This window comes from Crotalus tigris, unplaced genomic scaffold (genome assembly GCF_016545835.1).
Source record: "Crotalus tigris isolate CLP2741 ecotype Arizona unplaced genomic scaffold, ASM1654583v1 scf7180000017999.2816498, whole genome shotgun sequence".
Taxonomy (NCBI): domain Eukaryota; kingdom Metazoa; phylum Chordata; class Lepidosauria; order Squamata; family Viperidae; genus Crotalus; species Crotalus tigris.
In genome coordinates, this window is record NW_024096765.1 from 1399072 (window position 1) to 1423564 (window position 24493).

General features: G+C 40.7%; 1 protein-coding gene across 1 annotated transcript in view; it reads right to left on the reverse strand.

Annotated features, from left to right (window-relative positions):
- Window positions 1-24493, reverse strand: part of CDH4 (cadherin 4) — a 929395-nt gene that overhangs the window by 17443 nt on the left and 887459 nt on the right. The window contains exons 10-13 of the mRNA XM_039346507.1: window positions 21341-21594; window positions 17938-18080; window positions 6479-6712; window positions 5222-5455 (exon numbers count right to left, since the gene is read on the reverse strand). Of these exons, the coding sequence (XP_039202441.1) occupies window positions 5222-5455; window positions 6479-6712; window positions 17938-18080; window positions 21341-21594 (865 nt within the window). The remainder of the gene's footprint in view (window positions 1-5221; window positions 5456-6478; window positions 6713-17937; window positions 18081-21340; window positions 21595-24493) is intronic.

Consider the following 24493-nt stretch of genomic DNA (forward strand, 5'->3'; position numbering starts at 1 on the left):
GTGTGTGTGCGTAAGCCATGGCTTGCCTCCAGAAGACTTTGGACAACCATTTGTCTGAAATGGTATAGGGCAGGGGTAGGCAATCTTGGCTCTTTTATGACTCATGGACTTCAACTCCCAGAATTCCTGAGCCAGCCATGCTGAGGGGAAAGGGAGAGGTTTCCAAGCTGAGCCATGCTGGCTCAGGAATTCTGGGAGTTGAAGTCCATGAATCATAAAAGAGCCAAGGTTGCCTACCCTTGGTACAGGGCAGTGGTTCTCAACCTGTGGGTCGGGACCCCATTTGGGGTCGAACGACCATTTCACGGGGGTTGCCAAACAACGCAGTCTGCCATTTTTCCCCCCTTTTCCTTAGCTATGCTACTCCCTTTTATTCTATTGGCTTTCCAAAGCCAATAGAATAGACTCTCTTGAATAGAGTCTAATTCTATTGGCTTTCAAAAGCCAGTAGGAATTGTCCAGGCTGTCTCTGCCCTGCTGAGCTCGCCAAAAGTCCCATTCTGCAAACGGTGCTGCACCAGTTGAGTAGTCCTCGACTTACGACCGGTTGAGTAAGTGCTGCACCAGTTGAGTAGTCCTCGACTTACAACCGGTTGAGTAGTCCTCGACTTATGACCGGTTTCGGGTCGCGGCATTAAAAAGGTTGAGAACCACTGGTATAGGGTCTCCTGCTTGAGTCGGGGGTTGGACTAGAAGACCTTCAAGTTCCCTTCCAACCCTATTATTCTGTTACTGCTGACTGCTGAATGAGAATGTTTCTCTGTTCATAACTGAAAGGTCTTTCCTCCTCCATCTGTCACAGCATATCCGGTGAAAGTCTCAGATGCGAAATATGGGTTTCCCAATCTGAAATTCCAGGAAAGGACAGCCCAGTGCTTACTTCTAATTAGGGGTGCAGATTACTACCCTATAAATGCCATGAAATCCACCTTGCTGACACTCCAAACAGGAATTTCAGCACAACCTCTATACTGCGCGGAAAGTGAAACTTTTCCATAATTGCTTTTCTGTCAGAGCAAAAACGGTGATTTTTTTCCCCCTATTGCCAAACGCAAGAATGGAAAGAGACAACCCCCAATAGGCTCACTCTAAAAAGAATCTGTGCAAATGAAGAAATATGCCAGGACAAATTCTACCCCATCTATTTCCCTTTTGTCTCTGCAATTCCACCCCCAACAAAAACTGACTGATGGGAAGCCAACAAAGCTCTAACAGGAGAAGCAGCTAATTACTGTTTCTATATGTCACTTCCCTGTTCTTTTAAGTCTAGCCATATACATTGATTTGCAGATTGATTTGCATTTGCTTAAGGCCTGCCACTTTTTTTTTTTTAAAAAAAAAATCAGAGATAAATAAAAGGGGATCCACATACGAAGGCAAACATCAATCTGCCTCTTAACTACTTATCACAATGAGTGAAATCTCTCTCTTTCTTTGCAATTCACCAGAAGCAAGTTCTCTCTCTTTTAAGGCAGGGGCGGTTTTTTTTCTTCTGGTCACCCTTTGTAGAAAAATTGTCCTATTAACACCTTTACAGCTCTCTTGAAAAAGAGGCTTTCAGAGTGTCAATAGCAAATGTAGTTCAATCCATTTTTATCTGCTCTTAAGAAAAGAGAGCTCCATTGTTGCTTTAAGGCCTGTTTCCCTTCTGAAGGTAATTTTTGTGAAATCGATTGCTTTCTTCCACTATAATTATTATATTTTTCTTTAGTGTACTGCTTTAAGAAAAAGCTCTTTGCTTTTTTTTTTTTTTCAGATGAGATTTCAAGGCAGGGTTGCAGTGGACACGGGTCTCTGGAAAGTAACACCCTGCAGATGGAAGCTACGGCCAGTACTGGATGGCCGTTCCCTGAATACTCTACAGCCCTTTGAAACAGGGACTGGACGAACATACAATTTGCAGATATGATTTGAGAAAAATCTCTGAATCATCCAGACTGTTCCAATCAAATTGGAAGTGCTCATTTAAACTGTCAAGTTAAATGTCTCTGAATCGGAAGCATTTCATTTCATTTTATCTATCTATCATTTTTTTCTCTCTCTCTCTCTCATCTATCTATCTATCTATCTATCTATCTATCTATCTATCTATCATCTATCTATCTATCATCTATCTCTGTTATCTATCTATCTATCTATCTATCTATCTATCTATCTATCTATCTATCTATCTATCTATCTATCTATTGTTAGAAGTAAAGTCTTCATCCTGGTTCATCCAAGCCGGGAATAAATAAGCAAACATGGCGACTGCTTTGGGAAGAAGGTTACAGTTTATTGCAGAAAGATGGTTCTTCAGGAAAGTGCAGAGGAGAGAGAAGAGAGGCAAAGAGAGCACAGAGAGAGATTGAGCACATGGGCAGTAGGTTTTATACCCCCCCCTAGCCTTTTGTTTGGAATAGTTTCCTGTTCCTGTGGCATGAACCTTGAGACTGTTTCTGAGTGTTTGTCTAGGCCTTGATATCTGTGGTTTAATTCTGTTATCATATCCTGCTTCCCAGGTGATGGGGCTGACTCCTAGAGTTTGGGTGGGGTATGCAGATCTTCTCTTTTGTCTTCTTGATTGCTCTAGCTCCAACTTTCTGATGGTTTTACATTTGCATAGGGCTAAAGTCTTGCTTGGGGCAGAGAGATAGATTTGGGGCCAAGTTTGGTTTTAAAAAGTCCTTTTGAGGAAAAATATATTTTTCCGCCCTTTTTAATATTTCCTTCTGGGCTAACTTTCATCACTATCTATCTGTCATCTATCTGTCATCTGTCATCTATCTATCTATCTATCTGTCATCTGTCATCTATCTATCTATCTATCTATCTATCTATCTATCTATCTATCTATCTATCTGTCATCTATCTATCTATCTGACATCTATCTATCTGTCATCTATCTATCTATCTATCTATCTCTCTCTCTCTATCTATCTATCTATCTATCTATCTATCTATCTATCTATCTATCTATCTATGTATCTCCCCTCTCTCTTTTATCATCTATAATCTATCTATTTGTATCCCATCTTTATTATTTTAAAAAATAACTCAAGGCAGCAAAATATCCTTCTTCCTCCTATTTCCTCCACAACAACATCTCTGTAAGGTGGACTGGCACTGAGGGTGAGAGGGACTGGCCCAAGGTCACCCAGCTGGTTTTCATGGCTATCGTGGAACTAGAACTCACGGTCGCCTTTACCACTAGACCAAACAGGTTCCATGCCATCCATGTGGGATGGGTGAGTGGTAGGGAGGGAGGAGTGCAAAAGAGCAGTCACAATGTCTTGATTTTTTTGGGTGGGGGACAAGTCTTGTTAAGATGCTTCCACTGTAAACTGATTCAAATAACTTGGGAAGTTTCAGCAAAGGGACAGATCTGGCCTCCTCAAAATCATTTCAAACATCTGAATTTGACAGATATCATTTGATGCAAATGTCTGTTTTTTGCAAACTGATTTGAATACAGTACTTGGAATCATGAAATCATTGGGCTAAGAAGGATCTTAGAAATTGAGAAGACCTTACTCAGTGCAGGATCCATTGTAGACTCTCTGATAGATCACAGCCTGTTTGAAGTAGAACTGAATGGGATAAATTTTCTGAACAGATTTGAATGGGATTTTACATGACTCTAGAGACTTAGTCCATGAAAAGGCTGGATTTATGAGGGCAAACATGTATCTTCACATCATATTTAGCCCTTAATGGGCTGTTGCCATGAGTCAAGATTAATTCAAGGGCATGCACGAGCACACACAAACCACGTTAATTATAAGTCCCACTCACTCATTCTACTCATCCCCCAGTAAAAATAATTGACAGAATAAGTCCCCAAATTAAATAATGTACATGGAAGAAAGATTTCTATTTACCATTCCATTTTCACTGATATAAAACCAGGGTGATTGCTGAACGTTAAAAAAGCCAATTAGAGCCATGAATTTTTAAAAACATACATTTGTAATAAAAATCCATAATTTAGAACAGGATAATGGATTTGAAGATGGGAAGAAGTTCTCCTAAATCAAATCCCTTTCATCCGCATTTAATTTCAGTCAACAGAACATGCTCAAGTGTTTAAATCATATTTTAGGCCTTGAAACTAGTTATGCAAAGGCAGAAAAAAAAGTAAAATTGTGTCTTATGCTTTATTGCCTTCTGTTTCTTCCAGTGTGAAATTTTACTACACAAACTACTAGCAATTGGCATTAGGGAAGCTTTATTATGATCAACCAATTTAGAATACCAATGTATATTTATTGCTTATTACCATCAGGCCACAATTAATTTAGTATATGTATATTAAAGATTACCCAGGAAATAGGATGGCTTATTTTTCAAGTGTAAATATAGAGGTAATTTGTACTTATTGAGTTTTTTTTAATTGAATTGAATTGAACTTTATTTGGCCAAGTGTGATGAGACACACAAAGAATTTGTCTCCAGTACAAAAGCTCTCAGTGTTCATGCAAAGCAACAGAGTCCTCCTCCTCCCCTCCTCCTCCTCCTCCCCCCCCAATGGATAGTAAAGAAGATAAGAAGGGTAATAATAATACTACAGCCATACAACATGAGTAAATATACTTAGAGTAAGAAGTATTGTGAGAATTAGGAATTCAGTGTTCAGCAGAGTGATGGCACAACAAAGCAAACTGTTCCTGTGTCTAGTTGTTTTGGAATGCAATTCCCTATACGGCCATCCCGAGGGAAGACTTTGAAACAGTTTATGTCCAGGATGTGAGGGGTCTGCATATATTTAAAAACCAATTTTTAATCACTACAGAGCAGCTGTGCTTTTACAACCATGAAACCGATTCTCTTTTACTGTGATTTTATGAATTACTGAACTTTGTCTGGTCTAGTGATTAAGGCACCAGACTAGAAACTAGGAAACGGTGAGTTCTAGTCCCGTTTTAGGCATAAAATTTGGCTGGATGGCCTTGGGGCAATCACCAGGATACTATGAAGTCTAGTCCCCACTTTAGACATGCAAGCCAGCTGGATGACTTGGGCCAATCGCTCTTCCTCAGAGCAATCCACCTCAAAGGGCTGACACGAGGAAAATAGGAGTGAGCATTATGTGTTTGCTGACTTGAGTTACTTATGAAGCAATGAAGGCAGAATAATAATAATAAAAAAATCAAATCAAATCAAATAAATAAAAATGCTGCATGCATGTATAAAGAACCCTGGCTTCAAACCATATGCGTACATTGCCTGGTGCAACACTTACTTAGTAAAATGATGATGCATATCAAGATGGCAATAATGGCTCCGGTTCCCAGCCCAGCTGCAGCGACAGCTCCTATAGTGGTACAATCTCCATTCTCATCACATGGACACACCTTGACCTTAATGATGGACATGTTAAACAGAGGAGGGTTTCCAGAATCTGTTACAATGATTGGAACATCATACACACCGGCTTCCAAGTATATTATTCGCAAACCAAGTTGACCATAATCACCTGTGGGGAGCAAAATGGAGGAAGCCATGAAGAACGGGGCTGGGTGGAAAATCTACTTCTTCTGAATATCTACTGATCTGGAGAATCCACTCCCCCAAGTAATTCATGGGCATACAGGTAGTCCGCGACTTGCAACCATTCATTTAGCGACTGCTCAAATGGCACTGAAAAAGGGGACGTGTCCATTTTCCACTCTTATGACCGTTACAGCATCCCCATGGTCACGTGATCAAAATTGGGCATGTACTTATGACGGTTGCCGTGTCCCGGGGTCATGTGATCACCTTTTGCAACCATCTGACAAGCATAGTCAATGGGCAAGTTAACCTACAACCATATTGTTAACTTTACAACTGTAGTGATTCATTTAACCACTGTGGCAAGAAAGGTCACAAAATGGGGCAAAACTCACTTAACAACCGTCTTGCTTAATAACATAAATTTGGGGCTCAGTTATGGTCATAAGTTGAGGACTATCTGTATGCCCATGGGTCACCTAGGCTGAACTCTGTGCAGACTCTGATAAGCCACAAAGAGGCTAATTATTATAATTTCGACAGATCTTCTCCCCTGTACATTCTCCTCAAATGGTAACCTTCCTATTTTCCAAGCATTAAAGCTGCCTCTATAGTAAATTAGAAAAGGAGGTGACTTTTAAGCAATTATGGGCAAAGGTTGATCATTGATCCTGATTGTGGCTTATGACAATAAAAATGGAACATAAGGAAGACTGATAATAGCTTTTTCTCCTGGGCAATTACGGATGATTTATCCCAACTTCGTAACCCTGTGTAATCACAAGCTGCATTAAGGTGGGGAAGCCAAGAACCAATGCAAGCTGTGAGCAATTCAGCTTCAGGTCCAATTCAGGTAATTTCTCATGAACTCTCTTGCTTATAAATGTCGTCTCGAACATGGCTTTCTTTTAAAAAATGAACACCAAAGACGGCACAGAAAGTTTCAAAGTCTGAAGGCCCACATGCCAAGTTACAAACAGGGCCAGGTGTTGCCCGCTTGGTTTACCATTTAGACGTGTAATGGTCCAGTTCTTCCTAATGGCAGATGGTACGCTTGGCAGTTCAAAGACGAAGGGGCCGACATTTGGATCGATGTCAGCATCGGCGGCTGTGATGTTGATGACATTCAGATTTGGCTTCTCACATATCTGGGCCTCCTTTGGCTGAAGTTCAGGAGCATTATCGTTGATGTCAATTAGGTAGATCTGGAGTGTGCCCGTGCCACTGGCTGGAGGGATACCTAGACAGGGAGAAGACCATGTGAATGAGCAATGGTTCACGCACATAGGGAATTGCAGATCTCACAAAGACACTGAATTGCACAAAGGACAGATCCACCACCTTGCTCCCGATTTCATTTGCTTCAGTGCCAGCCTGCCATAAATTCTAGGGGGGGGGAGGGGGGAGGGAAGCTGTTTGGGAGGGGAGAAGGGGGGAGATCTCCAAACTGCTCTGTGCCAGCCGGAGACAACATCTCAAGGACATCTGGCTAGAGAGAGAAGAATGCAGCTGCATTCCAAGGACAGCTGTTCCAAAAACATCTGGTTTGAATATGATTGGACACAAAGCACCTGAAGGCAGGACAAGAAGGAACAGATGGAAACTAACCAAAGAGAGAAGCAAAATAGAACTAAGCAGAAATTTCCTGTCGGTTAAAACAATTAATTAGTGGAACAACCTACCTCCAGAAGCTGTGAATGCTCCAACACTGGAAGTTTTTAAGAAGAGACTGGACAGCCATTTGTCTGAAATGGTATAAGGTTTCCTGCCTGAGCAAAGGGTTGGACTCATGACCTCCAAGGTCCCTTCCAACTTTATTATTGGGAAATGGAGGAGGGGAGAATTTCACTAAGAAATTGGCACAGGAACCTCAGACCCGGCTTTGCTTTACTGTACTTCACTTGACTTTACTAAAACTATACCTCCATCTTAAAATCGAGTAATGGATCATTCTTGTCTAAGGTTAAAGCTGAGGCAGGCCTGACAGGAAAGGTCAATCACAACAATCAAGAGATACCACCTGCATGAAGAAATGGTGAAGCAGAAGCCAGTTTGATCTAGCGGTGAAGGCACCAAGATAGACACAAAACTATAAGTTCCGATCCCACCTTAGATAGAAAGCAGCTGGGTGACCTTAAGCCAATCACCTTCTCTCAGCCCAAGGAAAGAGGCAACAGCAAACCATTTCTTTCAGGGAGCCAGTTTGGGCCAGAGGTGAAGTCATCAGGCTAAAATCCAGGAGACTTTAAGTTCTAGTCCTGTCTTAGACGTGAAAGCCAGCTGGGAGACTTCGGGCCAGTCCTTTCTCTCAACTGAACTTACCTCACAGGGTGGATGTTATGGGAAAATAGGAGGAGGTATATTGGGTATGTTTGCCACCTTGAATTATTTATAAAAATAATAAAAGAGTGATATAACTAAACCAAAGAAATGCAGAATTTCATTTTCTCCTCCTTTCCTCTATTTTCCAACCCAACTGAGAATTGAAAAGACTCTGTCCGTCCATCAGCAGGATAACTTTCCAGAAACTGAAAAGAGCAGACCACAGTGGAATGTATGAAGGTTACCCTCTGCTTCCCAATAGGCCCATGGACACAAACACATACATAAGTGACACTCGGGAAGAAGCACACACACGTATATCATTTACAAACATATATCTACACAGATTTATTAACATAGGAAATGCAGATGCTGCCTGTATCCAGTGCTGGTAAAAGGTTGGAAAGAATTTCAGAAACCTTGATGTACATCTGTGTATGTGTGTCTCTGTGTGTGTGTGTGTGTTTCTGTCTCTCTGTCTCTGTCTCTCTGTCTCTCTGTCTCTCTGTCTCTCTCTCTCTCTCTCTCTCTCTATATATATATATATATATCCAGATATATATATCTGTAGGTCTTTGGTTATTTGGGTTTTCTCCCGCGTCAAATTGGAAGTGTCTTGGCGACGTTTTGACGAAGTCTCATTTGTCATCTTCAGGCTGGTGTTTCCGGCTTCGTGCTTCTAGGAGCAAAGATATATATATATATATATATATATATTATATATATATATATATATATATATATAATATATATATATATATATATATATATATATATATATATATATTTCTTTCTCTCTCACTCTTATCTATCTATGATCTATCTTTATACCTCTCTATTATCCATCCATCCATCCATCCATCTTCTATCTATCTATCTATCTATCTATCTATCTATCTATCTATCTATCTATCTATCCATCCAATTGATTGGCCACCCATTTTACCACACGTTGTCCTTCTCTTGTTCCATCTACATGAAATACAATCAGTAGAATTATGACTAATGGGGTAGAAACCTATGGAATTTTTCTTCTTGATACAGTCCACAGTACATTCTATAACATATAGATTTTGCTATCCTAAGGTGACAATAAAATGTTATATGGATGGATTTAGATTCATTAAGAAGTGATCCTATCGGTATTTTCAAGCTGGGAGGAGATCATGCCTATTGGCATAGAGAAGATCTCTAGTTTCGTTATTCAGCATCTCTAATAAAGGATTAGGAAGGAGATGATGAGCAGGATCATTACTCAGAGTAGATATTAATGGGCTATGACTTCAACAAAATTCTTGTATCCTATCTATTACATCTACACGTGACCTCTATGTTCAGCTCTATTGAGCCTGAAATGGCTTAGGAGCTGAGACAGAAAACAAAACAGGAAATTTACTTTGATATTCTACTTCTGAGCTTCCACAGGTATTTGTTGTTTTTGGATGTAGCATGTTGATAATGGCTACTGGTCCGATCCAAGGATAGTTCTTGTAGTCCCAGATGCTATGGTGTTATAGGCTGAGCCTTCTGGAAGTCATGAAGCAAAACATTGGAAAGCAACAGGCTGGAAAAAAGTAATTTATTTTTGAGCTATATAATGCAGTGATTCTCAACCTTGGCAACTTAAAGATGTGTGGAAACTGCAACTCCAAGAATTCTGGCTGGGGAATTCTGAAGTTGAAGTTGAAGTCTCCACATCTTAAAGTTGCCAAGATTGAGAAACACTGGTAAAATGGGACAAAATTTGTCCCCTCATATTGTTGGTATAATAGCAATGACTGAAACCATTTCATGGCGGTTACAGATTCACATTTCAAAAGCCTCCTTCCAGGCATCTTTCAACGTTTGTTGCTAAAATAAAGTTTAGCTCTATTAAAGTTGCCAAATCAAGTTCTTTGTAACTTTTATGCAGATTTAAAAACCACCAGCACTTCATACAATTCTTGGCACACACTGACATACATATGCACATTTTTTTTCCCCTGTCTCAGCCTGTTTCAGTCATTTCCTTCTAGTTAGGAGAAAGAGAGACTACACTGTCATTTTCCTTCCTTTGTGAACAGCAGGGTGTTTTGGTTTGGATAGTTTCACTGTTTCTTAAAACAGCTCGATTTTAGAACTCATGTTGTGAATTCTTTTTCACCCTTTCTTCAAACTTTTTTTTTTTTTAAAAAAAAAAGCTTCCCGAATTTCGATGGTTTCTTTCTTACGTCTTTTTAAAAAGCTTTCCTGACTTATGTCTCCTGTTTGCTTTTGCTGACTGAAGAATCTCTGAATCCTAGATGAATCTCGGTCTGTCCATTTCTTGCAGTTATGTTAGACCTCCTAACCTCCTATCTCATAGTTTATTTCAGCTTGCTGGCTGCTGATGCTTTCTCCAGCCTTCCTTTTTTGATCAGCCTCTGGATTTGCTGCAAAGCAGAAAAAAGCCCAGGGCTTTAACTGCATTTGCCTGAAGTTATCAAAAATGGGGAGGTTTAGGTGAATTCTAGTCTTTCATGAAGGCAGAACAGACCTGAAACATTTCAATATGCGTCCTTTAGATGTATGCTTAGCCTACCTTTCCAATAACCAGGTTGGGAGAAAGGGAACATTGAGTGGAATGTCTATGGAGATTCTTAGTCATCCAGGTTATTGTTGTCCCAAAGGTGCTTTTTCAAGAGGCAATGGGACTTTCTTTGTTTTTCCTTGAAAACATTTCACTTCTCATCCAAGGAGCTTCTTCTGTTCTGATTGGAGAATGAAAATCCTTCATTCAGTCAGAACTGAAGAACTGAAGTTTCTTGGATGAGAAGCGAAATGTTTTCAAGGAAAAACAAAGGAAGTCCCGTTGCCTCTTGAAAAAGTACCTTTGGGACACTTGAGCTGGAAATATTATGTCTATTAAGTTCTCCTGCATAATTAATACACGTATAGAAATCCAGTGTCCGCCAATACCAGAATGCCTTCTTATCAACCAAATGGGTGTAGGAGGGAGTTCTTTTGGTCTTCTACACTCATAATGTATGTTCTTAACATGGTGGGGCAATGTTTAGAAACAGACTGAGGGAAATGGACAGGGAGAAAGAGGACAGTGAATGTTGCAAACAGAAGTTCTTCCCTTAAATCAGGGGTGTTAAACTGCTGGCCTGCGGGCCAGACGCGCCACACAGAAGCCGTGCCCAGCCTATTGCTGGCAATGGCAAAACAGTCCCGATACATCGCATGACGTCACCTGACGTTGCGAGTTTGACATGTCTGCCTTAAATAATAAAGATCCAGGTTGGGTTCCTCGTGCATCGGACAAAGAAGATTCCTAAACTTTATTTCTGATCCTTCTGGACTAATTTTTAGTAAAGAACGAAAAGAAAAGAATAGGGTCAGATAAGAGCTAAGCTTATGAAAAAAATGGGTACGAAATTGGGTATGTCTAGTTTAATGAAGAGAAGGACGAGGGGGGACAATAGTAGTGTTCTAATATCTCAGGGACTGCCACAAAGAAGAGGGAGTCAAGCTATTTTCCAAACACCCTGAAAGCAGGATAAGCAGAACGGATGAAAACTAATCAAGGAGAGAAGCAACCTAGAAGTAAGGAGAAACTTCCTGACAATTAGAACAATTAACCAGTGGAACAACCTGCCTCCAGAAGTTGTGAATGCTCCAACACTGGAAGTTTTTAAGAAGAGACTGGACAGCCATTTGCCCGAAATGGTGTAGGGTTTCCTGCCTGAGCAGGGGGGTTGGACTCGATGACCTCCAAGGTCCCTTCCAACTACTACTACTACTACTACTACTACTACTTCTTCTTCTTCTTCTTCTTCTTCTTCTCCTTCTTCTTCTTCTTCTTCTTCTTCTTCTTCTTCTTCTTCTTCTTCTTCTTCTTCTTCTTCTTCTTCTTCTTCTTCTTCTTCTTCTCCTTCTCCTTCTCCTTCTCCTTCTCCTTCTCCTTCTTGTTGTTGCAAGCTTTTGGTGCTAACAGGTACACAGTCCAACCCTGGATTCAAGAATCTGATGCTGTTGGGATAAAGGTATTTGTAATAGTTTTAGGATTCCTTTAAATTATGCTATGTTAGTCCTCTCTGTATGTATGGGTGGTATTTCCCAATCAGCAAGAAGACCTCTTGATGGAAATAGTTTTCTTCTGAATGACAATTCAGCCTAAATAAAAGGGTACGCTACTGGCAGGTAAGTTGCTTATAATAAAATCAAGGCTTCCTCCCTCTTGGAGGTTGAACCTTCAGGGAGTTCATGGTAGACAGAAGAAACAGCTTGAGAAGCTCTCAGAGAAGATGTCTCCATGCTGAGGGCCCCAAGCCTTAGGAACAGTCTTCCATACCCAGAAATGCCATCAAACCACACAGGTTAACATGAAACTAGAAAAGAGATACAACAATCATGGGAAGCATATGCACTCATATAGATCTAATTTTGGGGGGTGGACCTTCCCAACATACCACTGAAGCCAATTGTAGGCTGGACTGAAAAAATAGCACAACTGTGGGAGACGAGCAGGCATAGCTGGGGATTGGAGTTAAACATGCCATCAGCTTAGAGTCCTTATGTTGTCACAAATGACCCAGGCCCAGGCTTCTGGTTTTGACATCACAGAAAAACAGACGCAGGAAGACAGGGCTCCGTCTTTTGCGTTCAATTTCGCCCTGCTGGGGACCCTGGAAAAAGTTGAAAATCGCCCCACAGAGCTGACAAGCAAGGAGGGGACCCTCATTGATTGCAGGAGGGTGGTGGCCCTTCCGTTTGATCTGAGGAAGCCCTCCAAACTGGCGGGGGAAAGACTGGCTACATTCGTGTGGCCAATCAGAAGCTGCTGACAAAGGAAGACAATAAGCAATAACAAGCAACCTTTCAGCAACGTGGATGAAATTGGGTGAGACTCTAACCTCTCTTTACGACTTTAAGACTTTTTCCTGGAAAAAAAATGCACAAAGCACCCTCCCCGATGAGAGAGGAAAGGGGAATTTCCACCCCATTCCCTCAGGAAAAGAAAAGTGGCGAATTAACTATTTGGGGGAAACAGAGAAAATTATAAGATTAATTTGGAATTAATATACATTTATAGCTTTGAAATCTGGGAACTAAAAGTGCTTTTGAGACTTTTTTTTAAAACAAAAAGAGATTTGAAAAGCTTATATTATAAATTGGGATTTAAAAAGCTGGAAAACAGCACTAATGTCATCTAGTAGCAAATTAGGGCATTACAAGTTGTTATGCCTAAAGGAAACTTGGCTTGAAGCCCAGCTTTAGATAAGACTCTTGCTGACCTTGGAAGCTTTCACTTTTGAGACTGCAGCTGGGAAAAGGGAAAAATACAAAAACTTTTGGGCTGCTTATTGATGTGGCTGAGACAATGAACTACTTTGAAACTGGCTTGTCTGAACTACGAATATAAATATTACCTGACTTTCAGATAATGTGTTGTGGAACTATTTCCCTGGAGGAGAAATACACTTCACTGCTTGAGATGATGTAATATTTTGGATTACAAATCCTTGATTGACGAACAATTTTTATTATAAAGACCACCTACAAAAAATGAAATTGATGTCCCATACTCAACTTTAAATGGTAAAAAAACATCTCTAACACCTGTCCCCAAAGTCTTCAGTTTGACATACTACCAAGAAAATATGGATGAAGATCAGAAGGAAATTTTATCCATGTTAAAATCAATACAAGAGATTATCACTTTAGCTCGTGATGAGACTAGAAATAATACAAAGGAGATAAAAGAACAATTTTCTAATTTAAATTTACAAACCCAGAACATGACTACAAAGAAGGAATTAGCAACCCAGAAAATAGAAGGAAAACTAGAGGAAGCAGATCCAAAGATTGAGGACCTAAAGGAAGGAACCAACCGACAGATTCATACAACTAAAGAACCAGGATGGAGTGATAATATCAGAAATGGAAAAGACATCTTACCAATCAAGAATTCAGGACATATTTGAGGAAAAGGAAGAAGAACTGATTGAATAGAAGATAGGGCTGTTAGGAGAACTATGGGGAATTGGAGAAGGAGGGAGGCTATTTAATGAATAAAAATGGGTTCATTCCTCCAAAAATACTTTAATCAAAGATCTTTCTTATTCCAAATAATATACACAAAAACAGAGAAAAAATTACCCGATGATTCAAATGCATTGGCTTGGAAAGTTAGTTGGTAAAGAAATAAAGCTAGAGCAAGACTGAAGAAAATAAGAGATTTTCATCCATTAGATGGGATATTATATTATTAACTAGATGTTTGAATATGGTGGAGAATAGATAATTGCTAGAAATAGAAGTATTATCATAACTAGAAAGATAAGATTTGTAACTAGAATAATAGATTCTGGTATAAGAAGGGAAACAGGAAAATGCTAAGAAGTTTGAATAAGGGAAGCTTTTGGTTACCCAAATATAATTTACGTTAAAATTATAAACAATAGAGACATTTTGAACACTGATGGGAAATTAAAATTAAAAAAAAAGTGAAAACAGGATACTGATTGAACATATGGATATTAAGTGCAAATGCAGTTAAGATATGTTTTGGTTAGAAAAGTTATCTAAAACTGACATTATTGATATTACGAGAAAAATGTAACAAAGATGTTGATATTCAATTGTATATTTACTAATAACAATAAGAATTGTATTTGCCTAGTGTGGGAAATCAGGTACTACCAGAAGAAGAGAAGAAACATTTGATGGTGTAATATTGGATCTAGATTGAAGAAGTTAATATATATCGCTGAATTACTATGGACCCAGACAAAACGTTGTCTATTACAAAACATTGTCTATTAAGTATTTGATTGTAAAACTAGAAAATTAATAAAATATTTATAAAAAAAAATATGATCCAGGTCCAGCCCACCCCCTCCCAATTCACTGACCTTTATCTGGCAAATTTGAACTTTAGTTGACTAGATTTTTGTGTATAGGCTTAAATAATAATAATAATAATAATAAGTTGGAAGGGACCTTGGAGGTCAACAAGTCCAACCCCCTGCTCAGGCAAGTAACCCTATACCATTTTGGACAGATGGCTGTCCAGTTTCTTCTTAAAAACTTACAGTGTTGGAGCATTCACCATTTCTGGAGGCAGGTTGTTCCACTGGTTAATTATTCTAACTGTCAGGAAGTTTCTCCTTAGTTCTAGGTTGATTCTCTCTTTGGTTATAAAATCTTTCTCAACTGCAACTTAATGTATGGTCCTGATTCTTTGTGCCTAACTCAATCATCCTTTCATTGCTTTGCCTAAATCTGGAGGAGGGCTACCTATATTGGATTTATTTTCTTCTTTTTTATGTTTTAAAATCTAACTGCTTTTAAAATATGGTACTTAATTTCAGGGTTTCTGAAACATTTCTCCACTGTTCTGTTCCTATTTCTAGGCTTTTTTTATTATTGATTTTGTTAGTAACCACAACTCCATAGAGGCCCAGCGGGAAATAAATATTAGAGAGAGAGAGATAGGTGACTACTTAGGTGGAATGTATTCAGGAAGGAAATACAGCAGATATTTGAAGAAACCGGGTTTTGAAAGCAGATTGACCCTCTTTATTCTGATGCCTGTCAGACTTATTCCCCTGTAGCCTGCAGAATGGGGTGAGGAACACAACAGTGTCTTCAATACATTCAGTGATTTAAAGGACACAGTAGGGCACTTTCAATATCTGATCTGCTTGTCAGTAAAGATGCCACTGGTGATTCTTGGCCCTGCAACAAAATTGAGTGAATTGTGTCGATTGTGACAAGGTTGCTTTTAGGTCACTGGAAAGGTACAGCACCTCACTTTGATGTTTCTAATCTATACAGTGACAGCTTTCGTGTAATTCTTTCTCTTTTAACCTTAGATTGTTTTTGGATTTCTACTTGAGGTCTCTTCCCTTTCTGTCCTCAGCCGTGTCTCTTAGTTGGTAATACAGGTAACCCTCGACTTACGACCACAATTGAGCCCAAAATTTCCGTTGTTAAGTGAGACCTTTGCTAAGTGAGTTTTGCCCCATTTTACAACCCTTCTTGCCGCAGTTGTTAAGTGAATCACTGTAGTTGATAAGTTAGTAGCCCGGTTGTTAAGTGAATCTGGCTTCCCCCTTGATTTTGTTTGTTAGAAGATGGCGACAGGGGATCACTTGACCTTGAGACATAGCAACGGTCATAAGTATGAACCAGAAGCCAAGCATTTGAATTTTGACCACATGATCATGGGGATGCTTCAAAGGTCATAACTGTAAAAAATGGTCATAATTCACTTTTTTCCAGCACCGTTGTAACTTTGAACGGTCACTAAATGAACTGTTGTAAGTCGAGGACTACTTGTATAAGATCAGGAACATATAGGAAGTCCATCCTTTCTCCTGCCTTTTCTATCTGCTTCTCCGCTCATCCCAAGCTGCCTACAGTATAGACCTGCGGTGGCGAACCTATGGCACAGGTGCCACAGGTGGCACTCAGAGCCCTCTATGTGGGCACACGGACCGTCGCCCCAGTCCTAGGCCTTCAGTTGGGTTTTATAAAACCTTTTCGCTTTAGTCCTCCACCGCCATGTGGAAAAAAAAGGTTTGTTTGTTTGTTTATTTATTTATTTATGAGACTTATATACTGCTTTAAGTGCAAGCACTCTCTAAGCGGTGTACACCAGTAAGCAATGTATATATATATTTACATTGCCCCCAACAATCTGGGTCCTCATTTTACCTACCCCCGGAAGGATGGAAGGCTGAGTCAACCTTGAGCCGGTGAGATTTGAACTGCTGACCTGCTGAACACAGTCAGCTAAAGTGGCCTGCAGTATTGCACTCTAACTGCTGCGCCACCTCGGCTCAATCAATCAGTCAATTTCAGCTTCTCGTGGGAAAAAAAAAAGATCTTGCAAAGTTGGAATTGATTGATTGAAGTTTTTAGTGCCACCCAGTCTGCCATTACCACCGCAGCCACACCCACCCAATTAGCCACACCCACCCAATGGGCTACACCCACCCAATGGGCCACACCCACCCAATGGGCTACACCCACTCAATGGGCCATGTCCCCCCAAGCACCCGATGATACATAAGTGGATTTTGGGTTTCAGTTTGGGCACTTGGTCTCTAAAAGGTTCGCCATCACTGGTATAGACCCATGGTAAGATATAGGCAGCAAATAAATAACGAAACAACAATTAACAGTTTAATAGCCAGCCAACAACACCCAAATTAACAGCTAACAGCTACACACAGCCAGGAACCAGATAAATACAACATGCATAGAAAGAGAGAGGGAGGGAGAGGGAGAGGGAGAGGGAGAGGGAGGGAGGGAGGGAGGGAGAGAGAGAGAGGGAGGGAGGGAGAGAGGGAGAGTGAGCTTGGAACAATAAACCTTTGATCCTGGTGATCGACTCAGATTGGATGCTTCACAAATGTCTATCTTCTCAGCCATTCAGGTCATGGTTGTCCCAAAAGTGCTTTTTCAAAAGGCAACTGGACTTTGTTTTTCTTTGAACTTGGAACTAAGGAGAAACTTCTTAACAGTGAGAACAATTAACTACTGGAACAGCTTGTCATCAGAAGTTGTAGGTGCTTCATCACTGGAAGTTTTTAAGAAGAGACTGGACAGCCACTTGTCTGAAATGGTACAGGGTCTCCTGCTTGAGCAGGGGGCTGGACTAGAAGACCTCCAAGGTACCTTCCAGCTCTCTTCTGGTTGATTGATTAAATCAGGATATAGCAAATTTCAGTCTTACTCTGAAGTCATTTTGCTTCTCATCCAAGAAGCTTCTTCAGTTGGCTGAAGTAAAGACAGAACTGGAGAGGCTTCTTGGATGAGAAGCAAAACATCTTCAAGGAAAAATGAAGTCCAGTTGCCCTTTGAAAAAGCACCTTTGGGACATCCTTAACAAATAGAATTTAACAAATAAATATAGAAAAACCTTCTAATTTCTTATGTTCCCTTTCTGTTCTCCCCAGTTTTCCTTTCCATTGTAGCCTGTGAACATTTCACACATTTCATTTCTTTTGGCAGTGTCCTAACTCAACTTCATGAAGATCTTCCCCCCCAAAAAAAGAATTAGGAAAACATGGGAACATCTAAATTATACTGACAACTGTGTCAAGGCATTTTTTCTGTGAATACGTCTGATTATTATTGAAGCATGAAGAGTGGAGTGTTCAAGCCTACCGTTGTCAGCTGCCAGGAATGTGGCTTCGTAGACATTGTTCTTAACGTAGGCTGACTCGCGATCAAGGACAGCTGCAGTGATGATCTGACCATTTGTGGCATTAATATTCAGCCAGTTTGCAGGATCCGACAGCTTGGAATATCTGCAGAAGCAAAGAAAAACACCTAAGAGTCCCTTCGAGTGAGAAGTCCCTAATGTGGATGGAAAATAACCTTACACTAAGGCACATTTTAGAGTGTTGAACCTTTCAACCAACCATATCTTAGCTTAGCATGCAGTAGTTAGTACTCATGGTTTACAGCAGCGTTTCTCAACCTTGACAATTTTAAGGCATGTGGACTTCAACTTCCAGAATTCCACAGCCAGCAATGCTGGCTGTGGAATTCTGGGAGTTGAAGTCCACATGCCTTAAAATTGTCAAGGTTGAGAAACACTGGTTTACAGGATCAGTGGAATAAACCACCATAGAGTCCACACTGACTTAAAGGCACATAATCCATCTCTCTGTCCAGCCAAATGTCCAGTTAGCTATCCAGCCAGCCAACTAACTGTCCAGCTATCCATTCTAGCCTCCCTCCCTCCCTCCCTTCCTCCATCCATCCATCCATCCATCCATCCATCCATCCATCCATCCATCCAGTCTTCATGTCACGTGAACTGTATATATGCTGATGTGTAAGAATGCTCTGTCTGTGCATTGTTTTCTTCATCAAAACTGCCCATAACTGTTCAAGATGAAAGGAAGCTGTGATTGTTTTTTCTTTCTATAAAGAACAGCTGGGATTACAAAATGGATCAAGAAAACAGTCCATGCCTTTCCACCCAATCCAAACAAACTGGAAGCTCCCAAACTCATGCTTATTTGTCTATTGTTAAATTTATGCGACATCTTTCTGTTTATGCAAACATTCCAAGTGGCTTACAGCGAATAGACAGAAAGCAAGCAAGCAAGCAAGCAAGCAAGCAAGAAAGAAAGAAATATAGGTAGGCAAGCAGGCAGGCAGGCAGGCAGGCAGGCAGACAGACAGACAGACAGAAAGAAATACAGGCAGGCAGGCAGGCAGGCAGGCAGACAGACAGACAGACAGACAGACAGACAGACAGACAGATATAGATAGATAGATAGATAGATAGATAGATAGATAGATAGATAGATAGATAGATAGATTTTTTTTAAAAAAATTAAGATTGTTATAAAGTTAAACTTTTTGTAACATTGTAATTTTGGGTTGTCTTCATCCTGTTAAATGATTGTTTGTACCTTGCTTTCGGTTTATTTTAAAAATGAAAAAAAGCAAGGCACACCTTGCATGATCAATCAGTGCTAAATTGATTGAGCTGATGGCAGGTTCACTGCATTCCTTTGGGTCACCTCTAAGCTGATCCAGGTGTAGGAGAAAAATGAGCTCCCCCTTGAAGGACCAGCCATTGCAAAACAGAACTATGAAGAAAAATGGCCTTGTTAGCTAAGACATTCCCCTCCACCCTTAAAATTTCCACTGCCAATCCGTGCCAACCAGCAGAGGCAATGAGTTAACCATTGTCATTTTTGCACCAGACAGCTTTATTCCCCCTTAAAATATCTCATCCCTTGAATGATTATAAAATGTCACACAAGTGATGTAAGTTTAATTGGCCCCAGTGCTAATTCTACAGGGCACCTTCGTACTGTGCCAAATTTATCTCACGTTTGCAATAAAGGAACAGACAGCCAGTGGGACCCAGAGACAAAGAAAGGATAACTTAAATTTCCTTTTTTCTTAGGCTACTGTTCAATGTACAGGTCCACACAATCAACTGGGATTTAAATGCACTGAATGTTCAAAATATGGAAGGTTTGTGACAACGTTTATAGCCACTCTCTTTAACTGTTGCTGGAACTAGGCAGAATTCAGGGATAGCTCATTTATGAGGTGTGCATCTAACTCTTTTTTTAATACATGTACATTCAAAAATGTAATGGGAAATCAGATATGTGCTTTCTTGGGAACATAGGAATCATGCAAATGCAGAGCATAATTAACCAGCCACTTTGACATTCATTTTATCAGGCGCTGGACCAAGCAATAGAAAAAAAAATGTAGAATGTGTGTGTGACTCTTTAAAACAGCTGCATCTTATCCCAGGATCATACCTTTTGAATTTGAACTGATACCAGAGTTCAAAACAGTCATGATCTCAGCCATGATGGCTCAATGAAAGCTCCATTAAAAACAGCCCTACCATCTTATCTGAGTCCAGACCATTGCTCCATCTATTCCAGAACTACAGTAAGTGTCAGCACTGCCTGACAATCTAGGTTTTGAGCAGAATTTCCCCAAATTTGCCTGGCAATGTCAGGGATAGAACCTCAAACCCTGATCATACAAAACTGGAGGCTAACCATTAAGCTGTTGATCCTTTCTGTGGGATAATTTTGCATTGCCAGATGTTTCCAGTGACACAGATTTGCCAATGGAAACAAGGTGGAATGGATTTCAGTAATTATTTAATTCCAAGATCCCTTTCCAAATACAGCTGCTAAATAAAACAGCAGCACAGTTCCATGCTGTATTGAGGCAGTAAACAGATAAAAGTGTAATGTAAGCTCCAAACAAGTCTCTTATCTGATGGGTCCTTGGTATTCTCTAAGCTTGGTGGTTTTCTTGCAGATATTTCATTACCAAACTTGGCAACGTCACTAGAACCGATGATATTGCCTAGTTTGGTAATGAAAAGTCTTCAAGAAAACCACCAAGCCCAGAGAGCACCAAGGACCCCACCGTTCAATCCTGAGCTACAAATATTGTCTTCTATAACAGGGGTCCCCAACCTATGGTCTGCAGCCCACTGCCAGGCCGTGGCCTACTGGCCACCGGGCTAGGGGACAGGCTGGCCAGTGCATGCACGTGTGTGCGTGCACTCACCCCCACTTGCACTAGAGCCTGCAGACCTATTTGCGCATGCGCGTGGGGCTAGCAACGGCAGTGGCTAGCACCTGCGTGCATGCACAAACAGGATTGCTAGAGCCGTGCAGGTTGTGTGGCCCGTTCACACGTGCATGTGGGGCTAGCAGCGGTGGCGGCTAGTGTCTGCGCAAATGGGGCAGCTAGCCCTATGTGGGTGTGCGTGGCCCCATTCACATGTGGCCCCATTTGCGCAGGGGCCCGATTGCGCATGTGGGTTTGTGCGTGCGCAAATTTCACAGCTGATCCCTTTCCCTCTGGGCTGCCAGCATGAAAAGTTTGGTGACCTCTGTTCTATAAGTGTCTTATCTAAAAACCAACTGAACCCAACCCAACTCCCATGCATGTGTGTAACATGGTTCCATCTATTTTACATCCTTTCCCGTTACATGTGGTTCACAGGCATTCAAATGTTGACGATCTCCAAAATAGTGAGCTCTACTTTCCACCATCATACCTGATAGCCTGTTGCATGAAACGGTCAGGATCCACTGCTGAAAAAGTCATGAGTGCCGTCCCTGTAGGCACACCCTCTTCCAGCCTGATGAGTTTGTGGTTTGTTGGGAAGTAGGGGGGCTCATTGACATCAGTGACTGAAATGGTGACTCCGGCTGTAGACTGGAAGGACATTTGGATCCCGCTGGCAAGAGGAGCTTGATTGGACACCATCACCGTCAACATAAAAGCTCGGTTCATCTCATAATCAACTTCCTGAAATGAAACAGAGGCATGGGAAAGAAATATCAACTGGAAATGCCATGATCACTCAGTATTCTATGGTCTTATGTTTGTTTAGGTGTTGACCAGAATGCTGGATTGGTTTATAAGGAAGGAGCAGAAAAGTTGAGTAGATGGTCCATGTGATATTCTATGCTGATGTGGGAAGTCAGCTCCCCCCAGAGAAAGAAATATTCTTGGGAATATTAAAAGGCAGAATATTTCCTCAAAGGATCTTAAAGGCAGAAACCCCCCCCCCCAAGTCTCTCTGCCCCAAACAGAAACCAGGTCTGCAGAAATGCAGATGTGATAATCTTGTCAGAAAGATTGGAGTCAGGAAGCTGAGATTAGAAAGATAAAGATCCCTAGGATCAACAATCTCTCATACCAAAAAAATCCAACACTCATCAGCTACAGCCCCAGAGAAGCAGGATATAACCTTTGGGACATAATAGGATTAACCCACCACCATCAGAATACCAGAAGGGCTCACTCAGACTCAGGTCAAAGTTCATCCACAGGAACAACTCCAAATAAAAGCCCAAGAAGGTATAAAAACCCACTTCTTACTACATGTGGTCAGTTTTTTCCCAGAGCCATCTTTCTGTCTGGCTCTCCTTTTCAGTAAACTACAACCTTCTTTTTAAAGCAGTCTCCATTTTGTTTATTCTCAGCTTGGACTGGACCCTGATGAAGATTTTTCTTTCAACACTAAGGAAGGTCTGTTCCTTGACTAGCTATTTGAAAGTAGAAAAAACAAGAGTCCAGTGGCATTTTAGAGGAATCTTCCCAAAGTACCACTCTGCAATTGGACTGGGATTACAAATTTAAGAACTCAAGAGTTCTATCCCACCTCATCTGAAGGACACCTAGTCTGAATAGTCTTGAAAAATTATGGGTAGCCAATGCTAATGATTTCTCTTCCAGCGCAATGAGGATATTATTTTGTCCAAAAATCAAAATGAAAACTCCAGTTATCATACTTTTACTGCTGATGCAGTCTGAAGCCCAACTGACATTACAAATTGTAGTTATAAAGTTGTGGAATTTGTAACGATAATTTGGAAGGGTTGCCTATCTTGCAATAAATATCCTTATATTTTTAGAAATTAGACAAGTAAAATCCATCCATCCAACCAACCATCCCTCCATCCTTCTTTCCTTCCATCGCTCCCTCCCTCCATCTCTCCCCCCCTCCCTCCCCCCTCCAACCCTCCATCCCTCCATCCATCCCTCCATCTCCCTGGCTTTCAAGCCTTCCTTATAGGAATCTATGGCTTGATATAAACTTGCTAGTGTCACATTTGGACAAATCAGTAACAATTAAGTTAGCACTCTCTGATACTTATGAGATCAGATCTCAAGAAGCCAGGAATAGCATCATTAATTCTGGCACTAAGGGTAGCAAATGAAACATTGCTGGAAGGCTTTTAAGAGAGAATAGTTTACTGCAAGTAGAATGTTAGGAGAGTGCTTAAAAGAAGGATATACAGCCTTGCAAAGAGCTATCCAAACAAAATTTGCTGAAACAATCAGATTCAGGATACTGAATCAAAGACAGAAGTTTTATAACTTAATATGGAATAAACCACGGAGACTAAACAATGAACGCAATTTTTAATACCCTCAGAAAGGATATTATTTTCTGAGGTATCAGAAGATAAAGGCTTCTTACATATCAAATGTGCAGGTAATCCTCAACTTACGAGGGTCCATTTAGTGACAGTACAAGGGCACTGAAAAAAGTGACTTATGACCATTTTCCACACTTATAACCATTGCAGCATCCCCATGGTCACATGATCAAAATTCAGACGCTGGGCAACTGGCTCGTATTTATGACATTTGCAGTGTCCCAGGGTCACAGGATCCCTTTTTGTGACTTTTTGTAAAGCAAAGTTAATGGGGAAGCCAGATACACTTAACAACCAGGTGAGTAATTAAACACTGCAGTGATTCACTTAACAACCATGGAAAGGATGGTCATAAAATGGAGCAAAATTCACTTAACAACTGCGTCTTGTTTAGCATCAGAAATGTGGGACTCAATTGTGGTCATAAGTCAAGGACGACCTGTGTTGGCATGCAAAACCCAGGAAGGGAGTTTCATTGGGACCAGGCGACAAACCTCTCTTTATGGGAGGAAAAGCAAGCTGCTCTTCCTACATTTGGAGTTACAAATAATCTTTTTTGCAAGAGGAATGAAGAGGTTCATACTTCTGAACACATTTTTTTTCTTGTTTGCATTTTCTTGTAGGAAAAAAAAATGATTACCACTAGTCATATAGTGTTATGTGTTGCTCAGCCAAAGGATTCGATGGCATTTGTTAGATGAAGTTAACTGTGTTTATGCTGGCTAGGCTGTATCTGGATTCAATGAACTGATGAACTGCACTGATGGAAGCTAATCAAGGAGAGAAGCAACCTAGAAGAAATTTCCTGACAATTAGAACAATTAACTAGTGGAACAACCTGCCTCCAGAAACGGTGTATGCTCCAACACTGGAAGTTTTTAAGAAGAGATTGGACAAGCATTTGTCTGAAATGGGCCTAAGTGGAATTTTCCTCCAATGGGATTTTCCCATGTATTTTACCAGGAAACATAGGTAGGGCAGGCTAGAAAAGTCAGTGCCCTCCCAACCATACCCAAGTATCCCGAGTTAGTTAGTGATGTCCATTTTGCTCTGAGTTCAAAGTGACATAACCCTAAACCTAAGTCTGTGGTGGTGAATCTATGGCCCGCGTGCGGCCATGCCCACCCAATTGGCCACACCCACCCAAAGGGCCATGCCCACCTAGCACCTGATGATACATACGTGGATTTGGGTTGCAGTTTGGGCACTTGGTCTCTAAAAGGTTCACCATCACTTGTATAGGGTTTCCTGCCTAAGCA